The 27,263-nt window shown below is 43.8% G+C and overlaps 1 protein-coding gene across 1 annotated transcript in view; it reads left to right on the forward strand.

Moving 5' to 3' along the window:
• LOC126354798 (neprilysin-1-like) overlaps nt 1–27,263 on the forward strand; it is a 518,824-nt gene that overhangs the window by 423,388 nt on the left and 68,173 nt on the right. The window contains exons 6-7 of the mRNA XM_050004711.1: nt 6,512–6,691; nt 13,112–13,323. Of these exons, the coding sequence (XP_049860668.1) occupies nt 6,512–6,691; nt 13,112–13,323 (392 nt within the window). The remainder of the gene's footprint in view (nt 1–6,511; nt 6,692–13,111; nt 13,324–27,263) is intronic.

The raw sequence follows: 27,263 nt of genomic DNA on the forward strand, positions 1-27,263 counted from the left end.
TTGATAACCAGCTATTGTAGCAGCAGTAACCGATCTAACAACTGTGCCAGACACTTATATAGGCGTTGCCGACCGTAGCGCCGTATTCTGCCTGTTTACATATCTTTATATTTGAAAATGTGTGCCTATACCTGTTAGTTTGGCGCTTCAGCGTATATTCTTCAGGCGTTCCGCTACCGTACGCAGTACACAATGCTGTAAAATGTATTCATACGCTTCTGCACGTAGCGTTTTCTTAAGCGCTATTCAGGGACCTCGTCCTAACCACGAAACATATCCCCATACCATAACACCACCTCCTCCTTACTCCGCTGTTGGTATTACACATGAAAACAGGTAACTTTCTCCAGGCAATCGCAAAACCCGTACTGTTTCAATGGATTTCCACGGAGTCTAGCGTGATTCAACACTCTAAAATTCTTGTTTCTAGTCATTCATTGTCCTGTGGTATCGCTCTTTTTTACCGTCTCAACCGTCACTTAGCACTGATTACAGAAATTAGTATCTTACGAGGTGCTGCTCGACCATTGACCCCTTTGTTTTTAACTTCCGAGGCACAGTCATTGTGCTAGATGGACTACTTGTAACACTTTGAATTTATGAGTAACTCTCTAAACATTCATGGTGGCGTCTGCTTGTTCTATATCGTGTCTCCCTACCACTTTCGCGCAACGACGCTCTGAGCGTGTTTTTTAGGGAATTAACTAGTTTGAACCTGGGACCTGTTGCTGGTAAGGAGACGCCAGACCACACATGACATGTAGAATTCAGAAGAGTTCAGTGAGACTAGCGATGATATAAACAAATTACTAAATGATCTCAGCGTCAGCTCCACTGCATTCCCTGTAAAAAGAATCTTAGTACTAACAAAATATAGTGGAAGGGGTTCAAGGCTTTCCTATTGTTAGTTAGCTGGTAAAATAACGTCGAAAAAGCAGTTAAGTTTACCATTGGAAATTTTATTCTACTCACAAAACATTGTTTATAAATTGAACTATTCATAAAAGGAAATGTTTTAATACAGGATGGTAAAAACCAACTGCGTTCAACAAAAATGTGAACGAATATTCCCTGAATGTGTTTCCAAGTTCTACAATCGATCGAAGGATGACCTATGCCATATCACATCTATAATCTAGGTTTAAATTAAATTTCACAAAAGAGAAAACTATCAAAATGGTCTACAGTGACCCTCAATTATCTTTAATTACTTATCTAACTTGTCGTAAATTACAGTAGCTGATGCGGCTTCTCAATAACTATATAAAAGAAAAATCATCGCGTTTCAGATGTGTTCTTCAAGTGGCAAATGTGAACACCATGAGTTTTAATTAACGATCGACACTAGTATTACGCAAAAAAGGGGTGTAACAGATGAGTCTTCTGCAGTTCTGAGTGAAGCCTTATGCGCTCAAAAATGCGGCATCGCGTGCGTTCATTACCTTGTCGGTGTTTAGGCAGCGTCAGGGCGACAGCGGCCGGCGCACCAGCCATCCAGCTCGCCGTCTCGGAACTAACTCTCCTAACCTCTCCTTACTACAATTTACCGAAGTTAGTTTAAAAAAAACTATCTGGCTATGTTTTCATCTGACCAATCAGGGTCTCAATGTTAACCTTAAGCTCCGCCTACAAAAATTCTGTCTATCCAATGAGAAACGTTATACTTTTCGTGGTGAGGCAATGTTTTAAAATTTGCAACGTAACAGAGACGCTAAAAAGTCTCACGCTAAAACCTGCAGCTGGTGTGGTCCTTTTAGCGTTATCGTAAGATCTATACTGTTCTTCTGGAGGGCTCTATCTTTTAACATGGGCTGGGGGGGGGTGGTAGTGGCCCTTTTTGTGTTATCGTAAGATCTATACTGTTTTTCTGGAGGCCTCTAGCTTTTAACGTGGGCTGGGGGGTGGTCCTTGACATAACAGGGACGCGAAAAAGTCTTACGCTAAAACGTGCGGGTGGTAGTCTTAGAGGAAGGCTGGCGACGTGGGTGTCCAGTCCGTCCATTATCGTAAGGCCTTCTAGCTTAACACGGTTCTGCTCTCGGCTTCTGTCCTCGTTTCTCCCCTCGGAACTGCGTCTGCCTCACGGTGGGAAGGTACGACATGCATTTAGGCATTCTTGTGTTAGTCTGTGGTATTCCATTTGCTCACTCGTTACTCGTGGTACTTTGCTTAATTTAATGTCACGATTTATTCGGAGCTATGTGACATACTACTGGATTTGCTTATCATGTCAGGGTTTTCATGGAAGGTGTTGGATTTGCCTGACACCTTACAACTCTTTCGGCTCATTTCACCCAAGTTTTTACAGTCACTCTCCCACAGAATGGTCGACAGTTTCTGTCCGTCAGTACATGAGGTGCGCCTGATCTTGGTTTATTTGTGGTTGTTCCTTCGCGTTCCCACTTGACAATCACAACACCAGTAATCGACGTGGTCAGATTCAGAAGGGTTAAAATATTTGTGATGGATTTCTTACTCAGGTGACACCCAGTGACTAGGCCACGTTCAAAGTCAGTGTGTTCATGCTGTTACTCTTTCTATGTTGATATCACAATACTCCCCGCTTCCTTTTATAATGACGGGTCCGCCTCTCGTGACATCTAGTGGCCAATTCCGCATTGGATAGGTGTGTCCCGGAACTATTGATCAGGTGCTATAGTGTTTAGTGAGGTACTAGCAAGATGACAACAGTATATGTAAAACATCATTTCCTGTATGTGGAGTCTCTTGACATGTATGAGATGATATTCACATTTAAATTAGTGGTAATTAGTCTCTTAATTTAAAACAGGAATCTGACTCACATAACATACAATCGAGACATGTGCTCGCGACATAGATAGCATGGCCGGAAATTACACACAATGGTAGTAATGTGGCTATTTAAAAACAGTAAAGACTTCCAGAAACTCCGGTGCACATTATGGAATCCGCTGTACAAGAACCTAGATAGGCCTAATGCTTGGCCTTGACGATATGTTTCACCAGTACCTTGAACAAAGGAAATACATCTGATACAATTTTGTAGCAGAAGTCTGATAAGAGAAATTTTGCAGAAGCTCCTAGATGTTAGGGCGCAAATATACTTTCCTGTGTAACACAACATTGTTACAAAAACAAATCTTAAAAGTAAACAGAAAACTCTTCTACACTAGAAATGTTACTGATATCAAGAAATAAACATAAGCCAAATCTGTCCATGTAAACCTGTAACTGTCTCCCAGGATGCTATTGCCACTCGCTAGCTACTTGCTAAACACCATCTCTTCGTGAGAGCAAAACATCTGCAGGATTTCAGTATTCCAGAATCAAAACATATCTTTCTGTTCACTGAACGACAGCAAATAATATCAAAATCACACGGAATCTGGAATAGTACCGACAGAAAACATGTGTCCTTTTGTCGTTCCCGAAAGAAGATGAGGTAAATTTGAAAACAGATTGTCCCATTGGCCACCATCTACACAAAGGCACTCTAATTCCTAATCCTAACAACCTTCCGTATCCTGTTCCGTGTTTACAATAACCATATTCCCCTGTACAAAACCTGCACCTGAAAATATCATTTAGTATTAACACTATCTCCGCAGCCTTTGCATGGAGATACTCCACCACATATAAACTACTCTCCATTAAAATTGCTACACCAAGAATAAATGCAGATGATAAGCGGGTATTCATTCGACAAATATATTATACTCGAACTGACATGTGATTACATTTTCACGCAATTTGGGGCATAGATCCTGAGAAATCAGCACTGAGAACAACCATCTCTGGCCGTAATAACGGTCTTGATACGCCTGGGCACTGAGTCAAACAGAGCTTGGGTGGCGTATACAGGTACAGCTGCCCATGCAGCTTCAACACGATACCACAGTTCATCACGAGTAGTGACTGACGTATTGTGACGAGCCAGTTGCTCGGCCGCCATTGAACAGACGTTTTCAGTTCGTGTGAGATCTGGATAATGTGCTGGCCAGGGCAGCAGTCGAATATTTTCTGTATCCAGAAAGGCCCGTACACGACGTGCAACATGCGGTAGTGCATTATCCTGCTGAAATGTAGGGTTTCCAATGAAGGGTAGAGCCACGGGTTATAACACATCTCAAATGTAACATTCACTGTTCAAAGTGCCGTCAATCGAACAAGAGGTGACCGAGACGTGTAATCAATGGCACCTCATACGTGATCGCCGGGTGATACGCCAGTATGGCGTTCAATGTGTGTTCACCGCGATGTCGCCAAACAAGGATGTGACCATCATGATGCTGTAAACAGAACCTGGATTCATCCGAAAATATCACGTTTTGCCATTCGTGAACCCAGGTTCGTCTTTGAGTACACCATCGCAGGCGCTCCGGTCTGTGATGCCGCGTCGAGGGTAACCGCAGCCATGGACCCCGAGGTGATAGTCCATGCTGTTGCAAACGTCGTCGGTTTGTGCAGATGGTTGTTGTCTTGTAAACGTTCCCATCTGTTGCCTCAGGGACCGAGACGTGGCTGCACGATCCGTTACAGCCACGCGGGTAAGATGTCTGTCATCTCGACTTCTAGTGATACGAAGCCGTTGGGATCCTGCATGGAGTTCCGTATTACCCTCCTGAACCCACCGATTCCTGCTAACAGTCATTGGATCTCATCTAACGCGAGCAGCAATGTCGCGATACGATAAACGGCAATCGCGATAGGCTACAATCCGACCTTTATCAAAGTCGGAAACGTGATGGTACGCATTTCTCCTCCTTACACGAGGCCTCACAACAACGTTTCACCAGGCAACGCCGGTCAACTGCTGTTTGTGTATGAGAAATCGGTTAGAAACTATCCTCATGTCAGCACGTTGCAGGTGTCGCCACCGGCGCCAACCTTGTATGAATGCTCTAAAAAGCTAATCATTTGCTTATCACAGCATCTTCTCCTGTCGGTTAAATTTCGGGTCTGTAGCACGTCATCTTCGTAGTGTAGCACTTCTAATGGCCAGTATTGTATGTATTTGCAAACACAGTAACATCAATTCGCGGAAAAGTTTCACATAATGCGCTAGTTTCGCCTCCATCCTGCGCGACTGGGACTGCTATGCACTTCTAATTCAAGTAATTTAATAAATAAATTAATTCGGTCAAAGCTAACTGAACCGCTGCACTGGCAGTACTTGCATCATGTTGTTTGCTAGAAGTTTCAGAATTGGTTCTCTCAACACGAACTTGTTGTGTCAGCTCTGGTGCTTTACCCAGAACAACCACCTCTGGCCGTAATAACGGTCTTGATACGCCTGGGCATTGAATCAAAGAGAGCTTGGATGGCGTGTACAGGTACAGGTGCCCATGCAGCTTCAACACGATACCACAGTTCATCAAGAGTAGTGACTGGCGTATTGTGACGAGCCAGTTGCTCGGCCACCATTGACCAAACGTTTTCATTTGGTGAGAGATCTGGGAAATGTGCTGGCCAGGGCAGTAGTCGAACATTTTGTGTATCCATAACGGTCCGTACAGGACCTACAACATGCGGTCGTGATTTATCCTGCTGAAATGTAGGGTTTCGCAGGGATCAAATGAAGGGTAGAGCTACGGGTCGATACACATCTGAAATGTAACGTCCACTGTTCAAAGTGCCGTCAATGCGAACAAGAGGTGACCGAGGCGTGTAACCAATGGCACCTCATACCATCACGCCGGGTGATACTCCTGTATGGCGATGACGAATACACCCTTCCAATGCGCGTTCACCGCGATGTCGCCAAACACAGGTGCGACCATCATGATGTTGTAAACAGAACCTGGATCCATCCGAAAAAATGACGTTTAGCCATTCGTGCACCAAGGTTCGTCGTTGAGTACACCATCGCAGGCGCTCCTGTCTGTGATGCAGCGTCAAGGGTAACCGGAGCCATGGTCTCCGAGCTGATAGTCCATGCTGCTGCAAACGTCGTCGAACTGTTGTCTTGCAAACGTCCCCATGTGTTGACTCAGGGACCGAGACGTGGCTGCAAGATCCGTCACAGCCATGCGGATGAGATGCCTGTCATCTCGACTGCTAGTGATACGAGGCCGTTGTGATCCAGCACGGCGTTCCGTATTACCCTCCTGAACCCACCGGTTCCATTGGAAACTTTCCTCATGTCAGCACGTTGTAGGTGTCGCAACTGGCGCCAACCTTGTGTGAATGCTCTGAAGAGGTAATCATTTGCACATCACAGCATCTTCTTCCTGTCGGTTAAATTTCGCGCCTGTAGCACGTCATCTTCATGGTGTAGCAATTTCAATGGCCAGTTGTGTATATTTTGTGTATGCGATACTAACGCCATCTGTATATGTGGGTATACCTGTCCCATGAACTTTGTCGCCTCATCGTGTGTTACAAATATGACATTAAATAAAACGGTGATACATGGGAATGAAAATGGATGAAATCTGAGAAGACAGTAGCTTGTGACCAAAATTGCATAAAAAACTGACACTTCGTTTCCGTAAGCGTGTTTTGAGAGAAAAGTGTGGACTGTGCGCAGCTGGACCAGATGACGCTGGCGCTGCCGAGCCGCGACTACTACCTAAAGGCGAGCTCGGAGGGCGACCTGCGCGCCTACCACCGCTACATGACCGAGGTGGCCCTCCTGCTGGGCGCCAACGCCAGCCGCGCCGCCACCGAGCTGCAGAGCGTCATCGACTTCGAGCGCCGCCTCGCCAACGTCAGTACCAATCACGCCAGTTTTGTCAAGCAAATAATCTTTGAAACTTCCTGCCAGATTAAAACTGTGTGCTGGACCGGGACTCCAACTCGGGACCTTTGCCTTCCGCGGGCAAGTGCTCCCCCGACTGAGCGACCCAAGCACGACTCACGTCCGTCCTCACAGCTTTACTTCATCCACTACCTCGTCTCCTACTTTCCAAGCTTTACAGAAGCTCTCCGGCGAACCTTGCAGAACCAGCACTCCTGAAAGAAAGGATATTGCGGAGACACGGCTTAGCCACAGTGTAGGGGATGTTTCTAGAACGAAATTATCACTCTACAGCGGTCCGGCACACAGTTCATTCTTCCAGGAAGATTCATATCAGCGCACACTCCGCTGTAGAGCGAAAATTTCATTCTAGAAACATCCCCCAGGCTGTGGATAAGCCATGTCTCCGCAATATCCTTTCTTTCAGGAGTGCTAGTTCCGCAAGGTTCGTAGGAGAGATTCTTTAATAAAGTTTGGAAGGTAGGAGACGAGGTACTGGCGGAATTAAGGCTGTGAAGACGGGGCGTGAGTCGTGCTTGGGTAGCTCAGTCACCGAGCGAGGTGGCGCGGTGGTTAGACACTGGACTCGCATTCGGGAGAACGACGGTTCAATCCCGTGCCCGGCCATCCTGATTTAAGTTTTCCGTGATTTCCCTAAATCGCTCCAGGCAAATGCTGGGATGGTTCCTTTCAAAGGGCACGACCGACTTCCTTCCCTATCCTTCCCTAATCCCATGAGACCGACGACCTCGTTGTTTTGTCTCCATCCCCAAACAACCCAACCAACCCTATACTCTTGTCTTTATCCTCTGTGGTAGTCCGTGGGCGTCCATAACAACGACGACGAGACTGCTCCTACCTACTCACCCTGTCACTTTCACGCCGGCACGGTAGCTCAGCGTGTTTCTAATTTAAAAAAAAAAACTGAGTGAATGGATCAATAACGAACTTCAATGGGCGTCAGGTGACGTCTGCCACGAACAGTTGCAACGAACAATAACGAACAAAATGAGATTTAAAAAAAACGTCGGCAGACCACTTGCCCGTTAAAGGCAAAGGTCCCGAGTTCGAGTCTCGGTCCGGCACACAGTTTTAATCTGCCAGGAAGTTTCATATCAGCGCACACTCCGCTGTACAGTGTAACTTTTATTCTATAAATAATCTTTTCTGGAAAGAACGTTTCAGTATAAATCTTTATAACTGTATAAACAATAATTTCCCTTGTAGCAGCTGTAATGGAAAATGACTGTCTGCTTATGATAATTAACACTGTCACCACCCTACAAGGCCTGCAGTTAACCTATAATACAGTGTGTCCATTTGAAACGTCTCTGATTACGAAATGCAATTTTAAAAATTGTGAGACGTAGATACTTGTGATTGGTGCCATCATGTAAAGTAACTCTAAAACTTTTGTACAAAAAACACAGGACTGCCAAAAAAAATTTTTTTATTGTTTGAAATTTGATAACTGACTTTTATGTACCGGATGATCGAAAAGTCAGCATAAATTTGAAAAGTGAATAAATTGCGGGATAATGTAGATAGAGAGGTACAAATTGACATACATGCTTGGAATGACATAGGGTTTTATTACAACCTAAAAAATACAAAAGTTCAAAAAATGTCCGACAGATGGCGCTTCATCTGATCAGAATAGCAATAATTAGCACAACAAAGTAAAACAAAGCAAAGATGATGTTCTTTACAGGAAATGCTCAATATGTCCACCATCATTCGTCAACAATAGCTGTAGTCGAGGAATACTGTTATGAACAGCACTGTAAAGCATGCCCGGAGTTATGGTGAGGCATCGGTGTCGGATGCTGTCTTTCAGCATCCCTAGAGATGTCGGTCGATCACGATACACTTGCGACTTCAGGTAACCCCAAAGCCAATAATCGCACGGACTGAGGTCTGGGGACCTGGGAGGCCAAGTATGACGAAAGTGGCGACTGAGCACACGATCACCAAACGACGCTCGCAAGAGATCTTTCACGCGTCTAGCAATACTGTTCTTTTTTTTTTTGTTCTAATAAAACCCCATGTCATTCCAAGCATGTGTCTCAATGTATACCTTTCTATCCACATTATTCCGTGGTTTATTAAGTTTTCAAAATTTATATTGACTTTTTGATCACTCGCTACTTTTCAGCGCTGATTTCAGAAATGCAATTCATTTTTTTCTATTTCCACCGGTTTTCTGGCAAAAAAATCTGTATTTTTAGGTATAATAACAAAAATTTAAGCAATTTTCACATTTTTTCCAATGTTATAAAATTTTATTTTATTTATAAATCTTGTTCTAAACTACATTTCCAATGCACTTCCATTTCTCTTTAAGCTCATAAGTCCTTATAATAACGCTTTCGCTTTCTGTCGAAGCTTCTTTTATTGCTTTTCAAGCTGTGGACTCGCTGAGGATCGTCTCTTTTTATCACCCAGCAGTAGTCCGCTATCATGTTGACGTTCCATCTTCCTTGATATCTTCTCTTCATTTCTCTGATGTCTTGGTGGAATCTTTCGCCCTGCTCTTCACTTACATCACCAAGGTATGTAGGGGAGTTCTCAAGATGTGAGTAGAGAAAATGAACTTTAATGCTTCAGGTCCATGAGAAACTGGGCGAATGGCTGAATGAGTGTTAGAGTAAGAAATATCCTTTTTGTTTTTCAAATTAAAACCTCATACATTGCAAGAGCAAAAATAGTAGTCATCACTATGATTTTTGGGCTCCCTCCAAACCATTGGTATTCCGAAACGTAAGGACTGCTTTTTAGTTTGAAACCATTGCCTCAGTTCTTCAACACACACTGAACAAACTTTGTGTGGGACCCAAGGCTTATCTTGATTGCCTAACTTTATACCAAAATAGGCGAAATATACTTTTTCAACAAAATCTGAAATGTTTCTTTGTTGCTTCTTAACGCTACAGTTACCACAAATGTAGCAGAAGCAATCGGGCGACTTTATACATCCTATGGTAGCCATTGTCAATAAAACAACTTCATAACACAAGAAACAGTCACTACTTTAAAGCACTAGAAACAAAAACACGTGAACAGCACAGAGCTTCAGGTACTGTGAACTGAAGGACAATAACAGAAGCTCACTGCTTGGTGATGGCGGGGGAAGGTGCAGCGCGACAGACAGGCACTGACGTGGGAATACGTCTGGTTTCTCCTGATTACTCTCTATTTTACGTATATCTAGTATAAAAAAGGCTAAGTAACAGTTTATGGAGATCCTAAAAACCAAAAGTCAAACTCACTAGAGTGCTGAAGTGTGGCAAAAAGCTAAAACTAGGTAAGCAGTTTGTGAAATAACTGTACGTGATGGAATTTTTTTCACTATTTTTATGTCGCAGACCTGTGTAAATTAATGCGCTTCTATGTGGGCTCCTTTCGTAACCTGTAAAATGTCTGGACGATGCTTTGTCTCAATCCTTGTGCGTTTCAGTATGTATGGGATGATGGGCGTTTCTGCATCCATAATTCTTAGCCGGAGGTCACCGAGATCACGTACAGGCGGGAGATACACAATGTCTGTCACTTAACACCAGTGGCAGGAAAATGGATAGCAGTTATGTCTGGAGATTCCGATGGCCGCTTTGGTGGTCCATCGTGTGTTCTTCATCCCCATAGAAATGTTCGGTCCAGGAACTCAAGAACATGTAAACTTCAGTTCGGTAGTGCACCATCCTGTTGGAAGATAACTTTTGTCTGAAGGCGAAGGAGTTGAAGGACAGCGAGTTGCTCAAGCATGTGCATAAAAACTGTTCCTGTTACTGTAGGCACAGGCTTCGGCGGCCATTGCCTCTGTCAATAAAATTCTTGTGGGCTGTTGACTGCATTGTCAATATAAAAAATAGTGCGACGTTTCGGCCACTGTTGCAAGTGACTTTCTTTAGCGCTTTGTGCTGAGTCGAATAATCTTATATACTGACTATGTAGGCAGTAGTCCAGAAGAATTTTATTGTCTGTTCCTGTTACTGTTTTCTCGACGAAGGAAAATGACCCAACTGTGCCACCTTTCGTCAGTGCACTTCTAACATTCTCCTGTTCCCGAAAATCTTATACGTTTTCCGAGCCCCAAATACGAATTATGTGCGAATTAACCTTCACACATGTGTGGAAGCTTCCTTCGTCAGTAAAAATCGATTTTCGTATACAGTTCAGGTTTTATCCGATCTAGTTCAACATCTCAATAGCAAATTCGATACGAAGTCATTTCGCTTCAGTGACTGCACAATTTTACTTTTTAAGCTTCTAAGCGAAGTCGTTCATGCCGCAGCTTGTGAACTGTTGAGAGAGGCATGGTGAGCTCTTAAGAGGCCTGTTGAACTGACTTTGTTGGACGCCTTTTAAAAATCTCTCCGATCTCCTCTACCATTTCATCAGATGTACGTTTGCTGCCAGCATATGACCGTCTGTTCACAATCGCAGTTGGTAGGAACTTGTCATAGCAAGACTTAATCGTCTTAAAGTATGGTCGCTCCTTTTGAAATTCACGTCTGAAATTTCTTTGGATTGCAATGGATGATTTCGTTTCTGCATACCACACAGCGCACAACAAAAGGTATCGTTTGGAAAAAAATCCTGTCCAAATCCATTTAAGTTGCTTAAATGAAGCTGCAAACAGCAAAAGTCTATGTCTCATAGTCCTTTTTAATTTTTTATTGCATTAGTGTGGATTGCCTGTGCTACATTTCGTGCGGTTCCTGTTATGTACAAATAATGAGAAACTCAGATTACTTGTAAGCAGGCCAAGGGTATAATAGGTTTATGTCTGTGACAATGACGGGTGTTACAAACGACGAGGACTCATCGACAACTGTTTCATCAGTTATGAACCTTCACGAAGCAGTCACCAAAGTTAAAGACAAAGGGAAAATGATACAATGAATACTTTCATGGTCGGTGTTTAATTTAGTTAAAATTTCCGGACCTCCTTAGGGACAAAACGGTAGCTGCAGTTTCCATTTCATCTTTAAAGATAACTCTTGCAGATAGGAACGAAACATTAATAAATATTTTTGTTCACCGACGACGGCCTCTCAGCTCGAAAATGTTAGCTGTGGTAAAGCGAATTTTCTATAACCACCCTATCTCACTGAGCTACACTTATTCATCGCGGATTTTTTTAACACTGAGTATTACTTTACTTATAGCTACATCAAAGCTGAAACGAGTCACTTACTCAAGTTTCAAGTCATTTCAGATTCATTTTCAGGTCAGAATTTAGAGGTTTACAGCGTTATTGTCAATGCATCATACTACTGGTTATTAGAAGTTGCTTCACTACGGCAACAGACAGTGAACAGTTTTAGCTGCCTCATGGAATGACTGGTTCACAAACCTGCCTCAACCGGTCGGCATGAAATGCCCACCTTAAATATCAGACTTTTGGAACGCGGTTGTCTGAAGTGTTAAGTTCAGTGAAACGGTCTGATTGCTCTGAGGTCCGTCTGTGTTCGTGTTCTCCCTGCGACGCTGTACGTTTTTCTGAGCACAGCTTACGTACTAGCTGTTCAAAAATAGCCGAGTACATATCAGTGGACGGAGAGCGTTTACCCTTCGCCATCATGACGGCTTGAACTCCGCCGCGTATACTTTCGAAGAAGTGTGTAAATGGCTGTAGAGGAATGCCAGTTCAATGTTCCCCAATAGCCGAAACCAGAGAAGTGATGTTGGACGCTGCAGTCTGTAGCGAATTCGACGTTCTGATTCATCCCAGATATAGTCCATTCGGTTTAGGTCGGGTCTCTGGGCAGGCTAGTCCATGCCGGGAACGTTATTACTCAAAAACTATAGCCTCATGTATACTGCTTTAGGACAGAGTGCAGAGGCATGCTAATGAAGACAGACATCATCCCCAAACTATTCCTCTACTGTACGTAGTACACAGTGCTGTAAAATGTGTTCAAATACTTCTGCAGTTAGTATTTTCTTAAACCCAATAAGGGAACCACACTCTAACAACGAAAAAAAATACTGTAACACTACCTTATACGCACTTCAGAGCTGCGGCAGCATAATTATGATGGCAGGTAACGTTCTCCAGGCTTTCGCCAAACACAAACTTCTCCATCGTATTGCGGCAGAGTATACAAGTTGTATCAAAAAGGATGGCGCGAACTTACACGGCTGAAAGTGCACGATAATAGAAGCACACATGTCCCAGTTAACACAGATCCGCAAACGAGCAGCTTGCGAGATAATCGAGACTGTATGGTTCCACGCCGCCACTGACGTCATTGTAAACATCGTCCTAGTTAGTACACATTAATTTGAAATTTAGACTTTGTTATTGGGTTGTACATGGCAATTAGCTCACGGCTACTGAAGTAGGTGAGAGAGGTGTGGTGAGTGGTGTGTGTCCGTCGTGCGCAGGCGTCGCTGCCGGAGGCGGACCGGCACGACACGAGCGCCATCTACCGCAAGCTGACGCTGGCCGAGCTGCAGGCCGAGGTGCCGCAGCTGAACTGGCTCGAGTACCTGAACGCCTTCCTCGAGACCGACATCGACGACCAGGAGCCCGTCGTCAGCTACGCCATGCCCTACTTCATCGAGATGGGCCGCATCCTGCAGCAGACTGAGCGCAGGTCATTCCCCTCGCATTCTCTTCCTGTTACTTCTGCTGTATAATATGTGAGTGCTTTTTAGGACGTCGATCCCTCTTCATCTCCAGCCCCACCTGTCTCCTGCCTCTTGGTGCACATAAATAATACAAAAACTATCTTAATCGCATTTATTATTATTATACCGCCAACCGGTTTCCTGCCGTTATGTAGACAGGAGTGACACCACCAGCAGTCGACCAATGGTGTAAACGCCCAGAAGATGACAGCTACGTCGGGTTGAAACCGGTTGACGGTATAATAATAATAAATGCGATTAAGTCTGGTTTTGAATTATTGATTAATCATACTAATCGCTATTTCTCTCCACAACAATGTTGTCCAGAAATCGTGTTGCACTGACGCCCCTGCTCTTTTCATCCCGCCCCCTCCCATGCTGCACCTTGCTCTCTCCGCGTTTTCCATCCTCTCAGGCCTATCCCTTGGCAGGTGCCTCCTGGCAGTTTTATTCTTCGTCATGTGTGCTCCATCTCTCCAACTGGGCTTAAAATGTCTTGTTCTGGAGTGTTTTTAATACTGCGGCCAACTTTTAACAAGTGTGTGGGACTTCAGTGTCTTTTTTGTGCTCTATGACTCGCCAGCTGTGGTTTTTTTTCGCTTTATGTCGACTTTTGTAATTGTCCCCCCATGAACGTTCCCATGTCAGTGTATTTTTACCTCCATTATCTCCCCTTACTGTGTTTTTATTTCACCAATTTTGTCGCCTTTTTATGAATCGTTTTCTTCTTGTATTAACTGCCATGTCACTCAACTGAAGAGTGGCGAATTGTGCCCATAAGGAGCAGGCGAATGAAATCACAATAAAGAAAAACAAGTAGATACGCAACTCGATAAAATCTTCTAAATAACCTAACAAAAAATGGGAAGTACCCAGGAGGGCAAGGAGGAAAAGAAAAGAAACTTCAAAGTTTGAGAATGTATGTGCTGTTGCTTCAGTGATAATGCAGTAGAGCCAAATTTATAAAGAACTTGAGAGTAACAGCCCTTTTTACCAGAATGGCACTCAGCTTCTCAGAACTTGACAGAATTTGGAAGGAGTCTCGCTTTGAGTCTCCATTTGGTCAGCTGGTCAAATCAACAAAATGGTTCAAATGGCTCTGGGCACTATGGAACTTAACATCTCAGGTCATCAGTCCCCTAGAACTTAGAACTACTTAAACCTAAATAATCTAAGGACATCACACACATCCATGCCCGAAGCAGGATTCCAACCTGCGACCCTAGCGGTCGCGCGGTTCCAGACTGAAGCACCTAGAACCGCTCGGCCACCAACGGCCGGCCTGGTCGAATCGTCCAACATCCAGATTTGCGGGACTTTCCAGTGTGACAGTGGCCCTATGCTGTACTGGATGTGAACGCGAGGGTAGGCACACTCGTCGTCAAGGTTCGAGTCCACCATGTCTGATCACCACAAGGGAGAATCGCCGTATTGTGCACCAACCACATTGCAACTATTTCACATCAGCGTGTGCCATCCGAAAACAAGTAATGGACACTCTGTGACATTCTGCATTGTTCCGCAGCGTATATCGGAGACTAGCAGCAGCTTGACTAGGTGCTTTCCGGCCCTGCACGTGGAAAGGTGTCGTGAGCGGGAACCATGTACTACTGGCGAATGGCTTCGTACTGTGTTCAGGCATGAATCGTGGTTCTGCGTAACCTTGGACGACCATCGTCGGTAATATGATGGTGACAAAGAGAGAGGTACTATTCTTCCAGTCTTTTGGAGAGACACAGCAGTATTACCCCTGGCTTCATGAAGTGGGGGCCATCTGGCGTGACTATACATCGCGGCTGGTAGTGATTGAGGACCTATAACAGCACAGCGGTGAGTCACCGACACCCTGCTTCGTCATGTGCTATCTTTCATGCAACAGTATCGTGGTCAACAGGACAATACTCGTCCATACAGGGCATGTATCTCTATGAATGAACTGCCTCCTTGACGATCCCTAGATCTTCTCCTATAGAATATGTGTGAGACCAGTTTGGAAGTCAACTCCATCACAGTGCCTATATATGGGATATCAAGGACCACTTATAACAGTTGTGGGCTAGCTTGCCTTAGGAGATGATACAATTGGTTGGTTTCATGACACCTTCCCAAACGAATCATTACATGAATTCAGGTCAGCGTGGGTAAAACGGCATACTGATAAATAAGCACATTCTGGCAAGTTCTTCATAAATTTGATCCGGTATTGTAATCATTGAAATAACATCGCATAGCCTCTCAACTCATAGGGTTTCACTTCTTTTCTTCCTTCTTGTCTGGGTGCTCCCCTTTTTTGTGAAGCAGTATTACTCATAAATGTTAGTTAGTACATTACATCATTTACTTCAAATGTTAGTAGTACACGCTTTAATAGGTACTATGTTTCAGCAGCTCTTAATTTAGTGGCGTGCAGTGGAAAATAGATAATAGCATAATGCTTTCAACAAAATTTTATATTTAGTCTTATTGATTGTCTTACAATGTACATATGTTTCTGAGTTGGTTGTGATATATAATCTTATAGAACGGTAGTGAGCACCGCATGTTTGTAGTTAGGTTTGATACATTAGTATTTTAACTGACATAATAATAGAGTTCGTATCTTGATTTAACATTTATAAGAAGTTCTGACCCTGTCATTCATATCTTAATTTCAGTTTTATGTAAAATCAACTGTTGAGTTCAGATCATGAATGTCTTTTATAAAATGTATATTAATGTTGTGGTCTCCAGTCCAGAGACTGGATTGATGAAGCACTCTACGCTATTCTATCTCGTCCAACGTTCTTCATCTCCAAGTAGCTACTACAACCGACATCTATTGGAACCTACATACTGTATTCATTGCTTCGTCCCTTTATAAAATAGTTACCCTCCACAATCTCATACATTACCAAACTAGCTTTACCTTCAAGCGCCAGGATATATCCTATCAATTGATCCCTCCTTTTAGCGAAGTTGTACCTAAATTTCTTTTTCTCCAATTTGAGTCAGTACATCCTCGTCAGGTACTCCACTTGCCCGTGTAATCTTCCGCATTTTTCCGTAGCACAACATTTCTCATCTGTGCTGTTTCTGACAAAGGTTCACTTAAGTGCTCGGCTACATACCAGGAAAATAGCTTCAGAGAAGACATCCTAAGACTTACATTTATACTGGAAGTTAATAAATTCCTCTTTTTCAGAAATGCTTTTCTTGCTATTGCCAGTCCGTATTCTATGTCCCTTCCACTGTAGCCATTAGCTGTTATTTTGCTGCCCATCAACAAATCCCCCCTACTATTTCTAGTGTCTGATTTCCTAATTTAAATCCCTGAGAATCACCTGTTTTAACTCGAATACACTCCTATTCCGATGTTTTAAATTTTTGATGGTCATCTCCTAATTTCTTTTCGAGACATCCTTTCCGCTTATCTTTTCTTCCAAGATCTTTGTTGTATCTGACAGAACTATAATCGAAAAACCTCAGGTTTTTATTTTTTCTGCCTGACCTTTACCCTACAGATGCTATAAACGAAGGTTTGTCTCTCTTCAGCATATCTTCTAATATAAGTCATATGGTCAGTATAGCTTTGCATGTTCTTAACATTTCTCTTGAACGGAAACAGATTTCCTAGAGGTCGGCTTCTTATAATTTTTCTATTTATATGTAACTAATTCGTGTCAGTATTTTGCAACCACGATCTATTACACCGATATTTCACTAGTATTAGCATCTGTCAATATCTGAATTTTTGGAATCGGAATTATTACTTTATTCTTGAGTCGGGAGGGTATTTTGCTTGTCTCAGGTACCTTGCACACTAAATGGAGTAATATTGTCACAACTAGCTGTTTAAAGAATCTCACTAATTCTAAGCAAATTTTGACTGTTCCAAAATGTACGACTTGTATCGTTCAGCGCTCTGTCAAACTCATCTTGTAGTATCATATTGCCCATCTCATCTACTTCCTCATACCTTTCTATGATATTGCCTTCAAGTACGTTTCCCGTTGTATAACCATTGTATATATTGTTTCCACCGTTCAGCCTTCCTTTTTTGCTGAGTATGTGCTTACCATCTCTCAATATTTATACATGTGCTCCTCTGTCTTTAATTTTGCCACAGGCGGCATCAATTTTTCACTAGTTATGCCTGCTTCTGCAGCCTTGTCTGGCTAGGCATTTTTGCACATTCTGGTCAATCTCATTTTAACACATGTTTTTTTTTCTTTGAAATGCTTCATTTCCTGCATGTTTATATTGTTTCTTTCGCCTGTTAAATTTAATTCCTCCCACACCATACAACGATTTCTATCTATTCACTGTATTTTTGCCTATTTGATCTAATGCCTTAATTATTTCAGTTATGAAAGCTAACCATTTATCTTATATTTTATTCCTTTCTCCTGTTTCACTCAATCATTGCGTTATACTCCTTCTAAAATTCTTAATAACAGCTGGTTCTGCACAGGGTGACAGCCAGTCAAGGAATATTGTAGTGAACTGGTTTTAAAAAAGTTATTTCAAAGGCCCAGTCAAAGCTTTACAAGTTTTCTCCCGGAACAACTTCCGCTGTGCCTACGTGACGTAAGCTGCTTGCCTTTCAGAACCGAGGCAGTTCTGTCCAGTTAAAGCTGCTGACAAGAGACGACCCGAACCGTCTGCTGTAACTGCTGGCGAATTCACGCCATCGGTTTTAGCCAATAGCGTGCGTAGGGTACAGGTCACGTGTGTGGGTACTCGAAGATTCTATACTGCAGAACACACTTGCTTCTCTCTCATGTGATACAGACGTGGAGCAGAACAGACGTCTTTCTTAGGAGGCAGAGTCTCTGCGTTCCATGACCTGCCACCAACACCAGTTATCAAGAAGCGCCCCCCCCCCCCTTCCGTTGCCCACTACAGTTAGGTGTTCGACCTCTTAGACTGGCCTAAACCTGGTTACTTCCCACCCCAGGCGCGCCCCTTGTATGTCGCACAGTGAGATATATTCGCTTATTTTGCCTAATTTTCTGCAGTCCTGGATGCCCACTTACAAGTCCTGACCGTTCCATCTCCTGGACATTGTCGTAATAAGCCGGACGTCGCAGGTTCTTCGCACTTCCCCGTCCAAGTACAGTTAGGTCTCATCTCCAGTTCAAAATCTATTTCGATATCTCTGTGTTACCATTACGTAACGAATCTGAAACGTTCCAGGTCTCTTTATACATGTTCAAAGACCTTACATGATTCCTAAACCAAATGTGCGTAATTATTAAATGATGCTCCGTGCAGACTTTTGCCTGGCACTTTCCACTTTCACTGACGTTGACATGCTGTGTCCACATTCCCACCTACTAGCCGTGAGTGTAGTGCATATCCGTCATTTCAGACACTGAATACATAGTTGTGATGCGACGTGATGGAAGTTACTATGAGGCAGAACAGACGACAGTCAGAGAAAAGATAACAAATGCCGCGACTAACTGTAAACAAGGAAGTGGAATAAACATTTGCGGTAAATTACGCAGCCACGAATCACTACAGGAAATTCCTTTCGTACCTTCAAACGAAGGGTTGTTGTTGTTGTTGAGGTCTTCAGTCCTGAGACTGGTTTGATTCAGCTCTCCATGCTACTCTATCCTGTGCAAACTTCATCTCCCAGTACCTACTGCAACCTACATCCTTGTGAACCTGCTTAGCGTATTCATCTCTTGGTCTCCTTCTACGATTTTGACCCTCCACGCTGCCCTCCAGTACTAAATTGGTGATCCCTTGATGCCTCAGAACATGTCCTACCAACCGATCCCTTCTTCTAGTCAAGTTGTGCCATAAACTCCTCTTCTGCCCAATTCTATTCATACCTCCTCATTAGTTATGTGATCTATCCATCTAATCTTCAGCATTCTTCTGTTGCACCACATTTCAAAAGCTTCTATTCTCTTCTTGTCCAAACTATTTATCGTCCATGTTTCACATCCATACATGGCTACACTCCATACAAATACTTTCAGAAACGACTTCCTAACAGTTAATACTCTATGTTAACAAATTTCTCTTCTTCAGAAACGCTTTCCTTGCCATTGCCAGTCTACTTTTTATATCCTCTCTACTTCGACCATCATCAGTTATTTTGTTCTCCAAATAGCAAAACTCCTTTACTACTTTGTCTCATTTCCTAATCTCATTCCCTCAGCATCACCCGATTTATTTCCGCTACATCCCATTATCCTCGTTTTGCTTTTGTTGATGTTCATCTTATACCCTCGTTTCAAGACACTGTCCATTCCGTTCAACTGCTCTTCCAAGTGCTTTGCTGTCTCTGACAGAATTACAATGTCATCGGCGAAGCTCAGAGTTTTTATTTCTTCTCCATGGATTTTAATACCTACTCAGAACTTTTCTTTTGTTTCCTTTACTGCTTGCTCAATATACAGATTGAATAGCATCGGGACTGCACTGCACTGCACTGCAAATCTCTGGTTACATCTACCAGGAGGGAGACAGGCTAAGCAGCGAAGCTGCTGTTCCTGTTTGGACCTCAAGAACTATTGTGGGGCCTCACGGTTAGGATTGGCCTATGGGAGCGGCCGCGTGGGGGCGGACGGTGCGTCAAATGCGTCATAGAGGCTGCGGGAGAAACTACTCCCGCAGCAGATCAGGCCAACGCGTGGTTGGCCTGCGGTGGACTTGGTGTCCCAGTCCGCGGATAAGACGACTACCAGAGTGTTCTGCAGAGGCATAAAACACCCTGGCGGACTGCCTGAAGCGATCCCGCAGCAACGGGACGCCAGCTTCCTCATGAAGGAGCCTTGTGGAGTAACGAGGCGGCTTGTGGAGAGCGAGCCGCAGCGCCCGATTCTGGACACGCTGGAGCATCGCAACGTGTGATGGGGCGGCATTCCCCCACACAACGGCGGCGTACTCGAGCACCGGCCGGATGAGGGCCAAGTACACGGTCAGGCCATGCCGAGGGGGGAGCGTGGATGAGGGGTTCAGCAGCGGGTAGAGCGCCCGGAGACGCCCAATCGCCCGCCCCCTGATGTTGCGGATGTGCGGCAGCCAGGTGAGATGCCTGTCCAGCGTCACACCGAGGTATGTGTCGGTCGGTGACCACGGGATGGGGCCTCCCGAGATCGAGACAGGCGGCAGGGCAGGAGGCAGCCGTCTGCGAGTGAAAACGACCGCCTGGCTCTTGGCGGCGTTAAACTTGAGTCGCCACTTGGTGGACCACGCCCCCAGGACGTCGCACGCTAGTTGAAGCCGGCGGCTCATCGCGACCACGTTTATACTGCAGGTGAACAGCGCAGTGTCGTCGGCATAAAGAGCCAACTCCACGCGCGCCATCCGCAAATAGCATCGGGGAGAGTTATCGGACCTATATTCATAAGTACTTTTTGTAATGCTTTGACGTCAAGAGAAAACTCGTAAAGCTTGTGACACATATTTTTTAGACAGCTTGTATAGAGCTGAAAACGTTAGCACAGGATAGAATGCTGTGGAGATATACTCGTATTAAAACTTGTCTAAACACAAAACACAGCCTTTAGAAAAGTAGGAACCGAAATGCATTTTTAGAGACAGAGAGCAAGAAACGAGTGCTGTGTGTTGTGTGTTGGCGTGTCCCATGAGAGGGCGGCGGCGCCGTGGCGTGACCAGGGCAGAGGCCGGGCCCCGGGGAAATCACGGTGCTCTGTCTTCCCAGCGGGCCGCTGCCGGCCCAAAGCAGAGGCACGCATCGCCAGCATCACGCGGTTCTCCACACGAGCCTTGTTCGCTCTCTATTTTAAATAAACTGCCAAAAAAAAGTTTTGGTGGATTTGCATACCGCCAAATGTTGTAGGCTTAGATTCAAGGGCACTAAGAAATAAGAGGAGAAGCCTTTTAAAACTAAAAATTAATTTTGCTGTTCAATAACCAAAGTAAAGACAATATTGCATCGCCTGTTTTTCATTTCTATTTCATTTTTATTTTCCCGGTACTATGTCTATTCAGGTATGTAGCATACATATCAGAAACACAGCACTGGAATACAAATTATAAAGTAACTCTTTTCTGCAGTCTGCTGTAGCCAATGGCGTTGCCGCTTTGGGAACACCGGTTCTTGCCTGATCAACAATGTTAAGCAATATTAGACCCGGATAGTATTTGGATGGGTCACCGTCTGGGTACACCAAGTGCAGTTGGCGCGAGAACAACACTTGCACCATGCTCGCGGGTCCTACGACATTATTTTTGTCTTGTAACGGCAAAATTGTACGGCCGTAGCGGACTGCGCCAGAGTCGCCGCGCTGTGCCTTTATCACGCGGAAAGCTTTTGACACCGTTTCTCACAAGCGACGTCTATTCAAGCTGCGGACCTATGGGGTATTGTCTCAGTTGTCCGACTGGATTCCTGATTTCCTGTCAGAAAGGTCGCAATTCGTAGTAATAGACGGCAAATCATCGAGTAAAACTGAAGTGATATCAGGTGTTCCCCAAGGAAGCGTCCTGGGACCTCTGCTGTTCCTGATCTATGTAAATGACCTGGATGACAATCTGAACAGTTCTCTTAGGTTGTTCGCAGATGATGCTGTAATTTACCGTCTAATAAGGTCAGTCAACCGAAGACCAGTATCAGTTGCAAAGCGATTTAGAAAAGTTTGCTGTATGGTGTGGCAGGTGGCAATTGACGCTAAATAACGAAAAGTGTGAGGTGATCCACATGAGTTCCAAAAGAAATCCGTTGGAATTCGATTACTCGATAAATAGTACAATTCTCAAGGCTGTCAATTCAACTAAGTACCTGGGTGTTAAAATTACGAACAACTTCAGTTGGAAAGACCACATAGATAATATTGTGGGGACGGCGAGCCAAACGTTGCGTTTCATTGGCAGGACACTTAGAAGATGCAACAAGTCCACTAAAGAGACAGCTTACACTACACTCGTTCGTCCTCTGTTAGACAGAATATTGCTGCGCCGTGTGAGATCCTTACCAGGTGGGACTGACGGAGAACATCGAAAGGGTGCAAAAAAGGGCAACTCGTTTTGTATTATCACGTAATAGGGGAGGCTGTGTGGCAGATATGATACGCGAATTGGGATGGAAGTCATTACAGCAAAGACGTTTTTCGTCGCGGCGAGATCTTTTTACGAAATTTCAGTCACCAACTTTCTCTTCCGAATGCGAAAATATTTTGTTCAGCCCAACCTACTTAGGTAGAAATGATCATCAAAATAAGAGAAATCAGAGCTCGAACAGAAAGGTTTAGGTGTTCGCTCTTCCCGCCCCCTGTTCGGGAGTGGAATGGTAGAGAGATAGTCTGATTGTGGTTCGATGAACCCTCTTCCAAGCACTTAAATGTGAATTGCAGATTAATCTTGTAGATGTAGATGTTGATGTAGAATGCTGACGAGAAATGCAACTTGAGTCACGCGGCGTGGCGTGTATACAGCCACCGGCTACGAAGAACAGTCTGTCTGAGGCTGGCCAGTTGCGAACGTGTATCGCTCTCGACACAGTGATGACGGGTTGCCAGACGCTCGTAATGCATTGTCGCACCGTCTTTAGTAATAAATGGTAAAACTGAGTTTTCCGTGTTCCACATTCTGCACTACCGGAACTACCGCCCACGCATACCATCCTAACAGCAAATGGACGCAATAACATTTTACTCGGCCGTCCAAAAGACACCGTTAGAGTCTGTTATTACAGTCAACAGAATGAAATCAGACTAAACACAGAACAAAAATGGCATCTACAGTGTTTAACCAGTTAACTATTTATGTTTTGATTTTGTCACTTTCTTGGGCTGTCTATCGTTGGCCTGATACATTATAAAGTAGATAACTATTAACAATATGTAAGTACAAGTAAAAACAGTAAGTATCCAAAAACTGAAAACGGCACATAATAGAATGCTGTACCACATCATCGGACTTACAAGCTGTAGGCATGATATTTGGCAGAGTATAAATATGAGTACACATCAAGTCAGTAGTAGTGTGTCAGTTTATGTTAGGGCAGAAAAGTGCTGACATCAGCAGTAGCACTTTCTTATCAGTGGAGTCATATTACAGGTGCTACCAAAGCGTATGTCATATTTTGCTGACATCAGCAACAGTAGTTCCTTACCTCCAAAGTCATTCCAGGAATCATGTCATCCAGCCACGTGCTGGGTGTGGGGGCGGGGGGCCCAACGCCGTTACACGTCTGCAAATTTTGCATGAAGACCGGCCCCCACCCCTGGCTGCTTTGCATTCATGGGAGCAAGGCACGACTGTGTTTCGCATGGGTGTCATATTTTGCAGACACAAGCGCCTCCACCCACCATGCCCCCCATGCACTTCTGCAAATTGCACGCATCCACTCTGGAGCTGTATTTGCGTTGCAAACTTCTCAAAATTCGTTTAAGAAGTGGCTCATGGGAACTGGTTCACCTGGCGCCATGTTTGTAACTTTGACCTGAAGCTGTATAGCATTCACCATATAACACTGGAAAGAGTGACATATTTTTCTATAAATAATTAAAAACCAATATTTGCTTGGAAAGTGTAATAAAAAATTAGGAATTCGTATTTTTTACCTTAAATACCATCTCATAAACCCAGAAAACGCGAAATAATAGCAAATCCCAATTCTTCCTTTCACCAGGAAGATGGCTGCCCTAAAAAATCGCTATCGAAGTTAGATTGCCGTACCACACCATAGAAAGCTCTACTGTTAAAAATCGTCCTTAGGTCATTGGTTGTAATACGAGTAAGTAGTTCTCACTGGTATCAACAGTTGCCTCTACAGTCAAAAAACCTAACTGAGTAGTAATTAAGCTAAGATGTTGCAATATTCTAAAATGTCTGCATAATAGTTAGGAGTCAAACAGTACAGAGTTTACACCAACTAACCATGGCTTAGTTACGGTTAATACATGAAAAAACGCTGTACGACTTAAATCGATAAATAAAATGTCATAAAACTCGTATTAAAAATGCAACAGAGTTGTAATTTAATTTCTTTTTGCATGAAAGAAGTGTCTTCGACCATGGCCCTGACGTTGTCATTCAGTGTTTGAGGAGTTCAATTAGTCCCGTGCATGATCAGTCGGGTATACTCTTGTACGCTATTCGACGAGGTGGTTCTCTGAGTTCGTTCATAATCGTCTTGAAAGACGAAACCAAAGGCGAAATGTTGACTCTAAGGCCGGACAGTAGGTTGAAATGTCCTATCCTGATACTGTACAGCCCGCAAACTACTCCTGGTAGCGTTTAGGGGCATCTGACGTCTGCACACCAAGGGGCGTCCAACATCTGTACATCACAGTCTATTCTGTATTGTTTTTGAAGGTAGCTTCACTAACGTCGTTGCCTGAATGCAAACCGTTTGCAAACACGTGCTTCACACCCATCCATCACTCAAGACCTCGTACAGGTTGAAATACTGATCATTGGCTCCTTATCTGAAAATACTCTGTTTCAGCTTTCCTATGGTATTTTGTAATTTTGGCTCTAACCGTCTGGGACATCGTGTGTATAGTCTCTTTCCTCTCCTACATAAATGAACGTATCGGGGAATAGACGTGTCTAATATCTATCATCAAATTACCATATAAAGAAGGAAGAAAATAACGAAATTTTCCTTATCGTGGGTATATAGTTTAGTAGGACGATTACCTACATTATCAAATTTTTAGGTGATTTGGGGTTCTAAAGGCTGAGAAATTCAATTCACACAGCTGGCATTTCTAGCAACAAGAATGGCTCTAACTTAGCTGAGCATCAATAGCAGATAGGGGAACGCTATTCCACGATCCCAAGGTGCTTCAACTCTTACTGTCAGAGATCATCAGCTGTAGTGACTGATTGATGCCATACATGTCTTTCAACAATCTAGGACCAGATGTTTTCAATAAGTGAGAGGTATGGAAACATGATGCCAATATCTGGTCTTGCGTTATCTTGTTGGAACATAACGTCACGGAGACCTCGATGTTTGGCCACAGCCACCGGCTTTAACGTGTCAGAATTGTAATGACTGCTGACACAGTTGCCACTTAACGTGAACGAGAGGTGATCACGTTGTGTACCCAGAGGCATCCAATACTATCACGTCGGGTGCTGCGGTCGTGTGGCGGTGATGAATGCACTCTAGCAAAGTTAGTTTTTCTCTGTGTCATAATTTGGAAGCAACAAACGTCAAATGTTACTTGCGTACGTCAGAAAATTCGCCATATTGTCTTCTACAACTTAGCAAGAATCACAGGTGGACACACGCACACACACACACACACACACACACACACACACACACACATACACAAACAAACAAACAAACACACGTACACACACCCAAAAACCGACAAGTCTTAGGGCAGGTTGCTTATACCAAAACAAGAAAAAATGTCTAATAAACAAGGGCTCTAAACTCCACACCTTAAGAGATATGAGCACTGGTTTATCTTGGCTGCTATGAAACATCTCTTTTACTGCAAGCTCTTTGCTTTTCATATTTTATGAGGAGGTAGTATGGACGAAAACGAGAAATCATATCTAGTAATCATGGGCTCTAAAAGACTTACCTTAATGAGTACTTGTTCAGAATATATGTGTTTCACTCTCGCGAAGATGAACAAGTGCTCATTGCTCTTAAGATACGCATTTTAGATCCTATGTTTACTAGACACCTTTGTCTTGTTTTGGTTAATACTTCCTCATAACCGAAATATGGAGAGCAAAGATCTTGCAGTAGAAGAGATCTGTTTCATCTCATCGTAGCGAGGACGAATAAGTGCTCATACCTCTTAGGGTATGCATTTTAGAGCCTCAATTTACTAGACTTTTTTTTTACTTATTGCTGTAGAAGGAACCTGTCCTTCTTGGGACACGTTGTATACATAGAGACATGGTGTAACGGGCATAAGAGTAGATATTTCTGTTGGTGGCTGTGGATGGAGTAATCAATAACACTACATCAGTATTTTCTTCATTTGCAAACTAATAATTATAGGTATTAGGGGTAGTATGTTTATAGGTTGATTAGTATCAAATGGTTCAAATGGCTCTGAGCACTATGGGACTCAACTTCAGAGGTCATCAGTCCCCTAGAACTTAGAACTACTTAAACCTAACTAACCTAAGGACATCACACACATCCAAGCCCGAGGCAGGATTCCAATCTGCGACCGTAGCGGTCTCGCGGTTCCAGACTGTAGCGCCTAGAACCGCACGGCCGCTCCGGCCGGCTGATTAGTATCTCCAAAAACATGTGGCAATAGTAACACATTATTGCTTATTTTCCCTTGGACAGAATGTGAGGTGTTGAATTGTGGACACGTGGACGGTAAATGCTTAGTCTATACTAACACGCGTAGTCCACTGAGTGGTGCAGTCACAACCGCCAACAAAACAACAGGTCATAAAATATGTGACATGTTTGTGAAAAGATTGTTCGGCGCAGAAGGAAAAAAAAGAAAAAGAAGCAACTCTCTGATTCGTGTATTTATTAGTTCTGTATACGCACTAATGTGCCCCCGAACTCACGGACGAAAGTAATTTTCGCACGATATGTGACTGTTAAGTAAGACAGCTCGATGAAGGGCCACGGGTAGAAAGAGTTGCTATAGTACAGTGCAGTATGGTACGGTTCGGTACGCTACGGAAGATAATTGAAATAAATACGCAATGAATCGAACATAAATGACAGTTTTGTTCAAATACATTAATTACACTGAATTAACCGCGATTCCTGATGCTTTCCTGGGCATTACAAAAAGGGGGGGGGGGTATGGTTCTTAATAGGGTGTGTGATCAGCACGAACGGAAATGCATTCTTTGCAACCTGCTACCACGCTGGCCACAAGGTTGTTACGGAGTTTTTGTAGTACGACGTCCCTTTCTTCCACCAGTGCGTTTGACAATAGCTGGACGGTCGTTGGTGCATGTGGACGTGGTATAAAACGTCTCCACAACACAT

Source organism: Schistocerca gregaria, chromosome 3 (genome assembly GCF_023897955.1).
Source record: "Schistocerca gregaria isolate iqSchGreg1 chromosome 3, iqSchGreg1.2, whole genome shotgun sequence".
Classification (NCBI taxonomy): domain Eukaryota; kingdom Metazoa; phylum Arthropoda; class Insecta; order Orthoptera; family Acrididae; genus Schistocerca; species Schistocerca gregaria.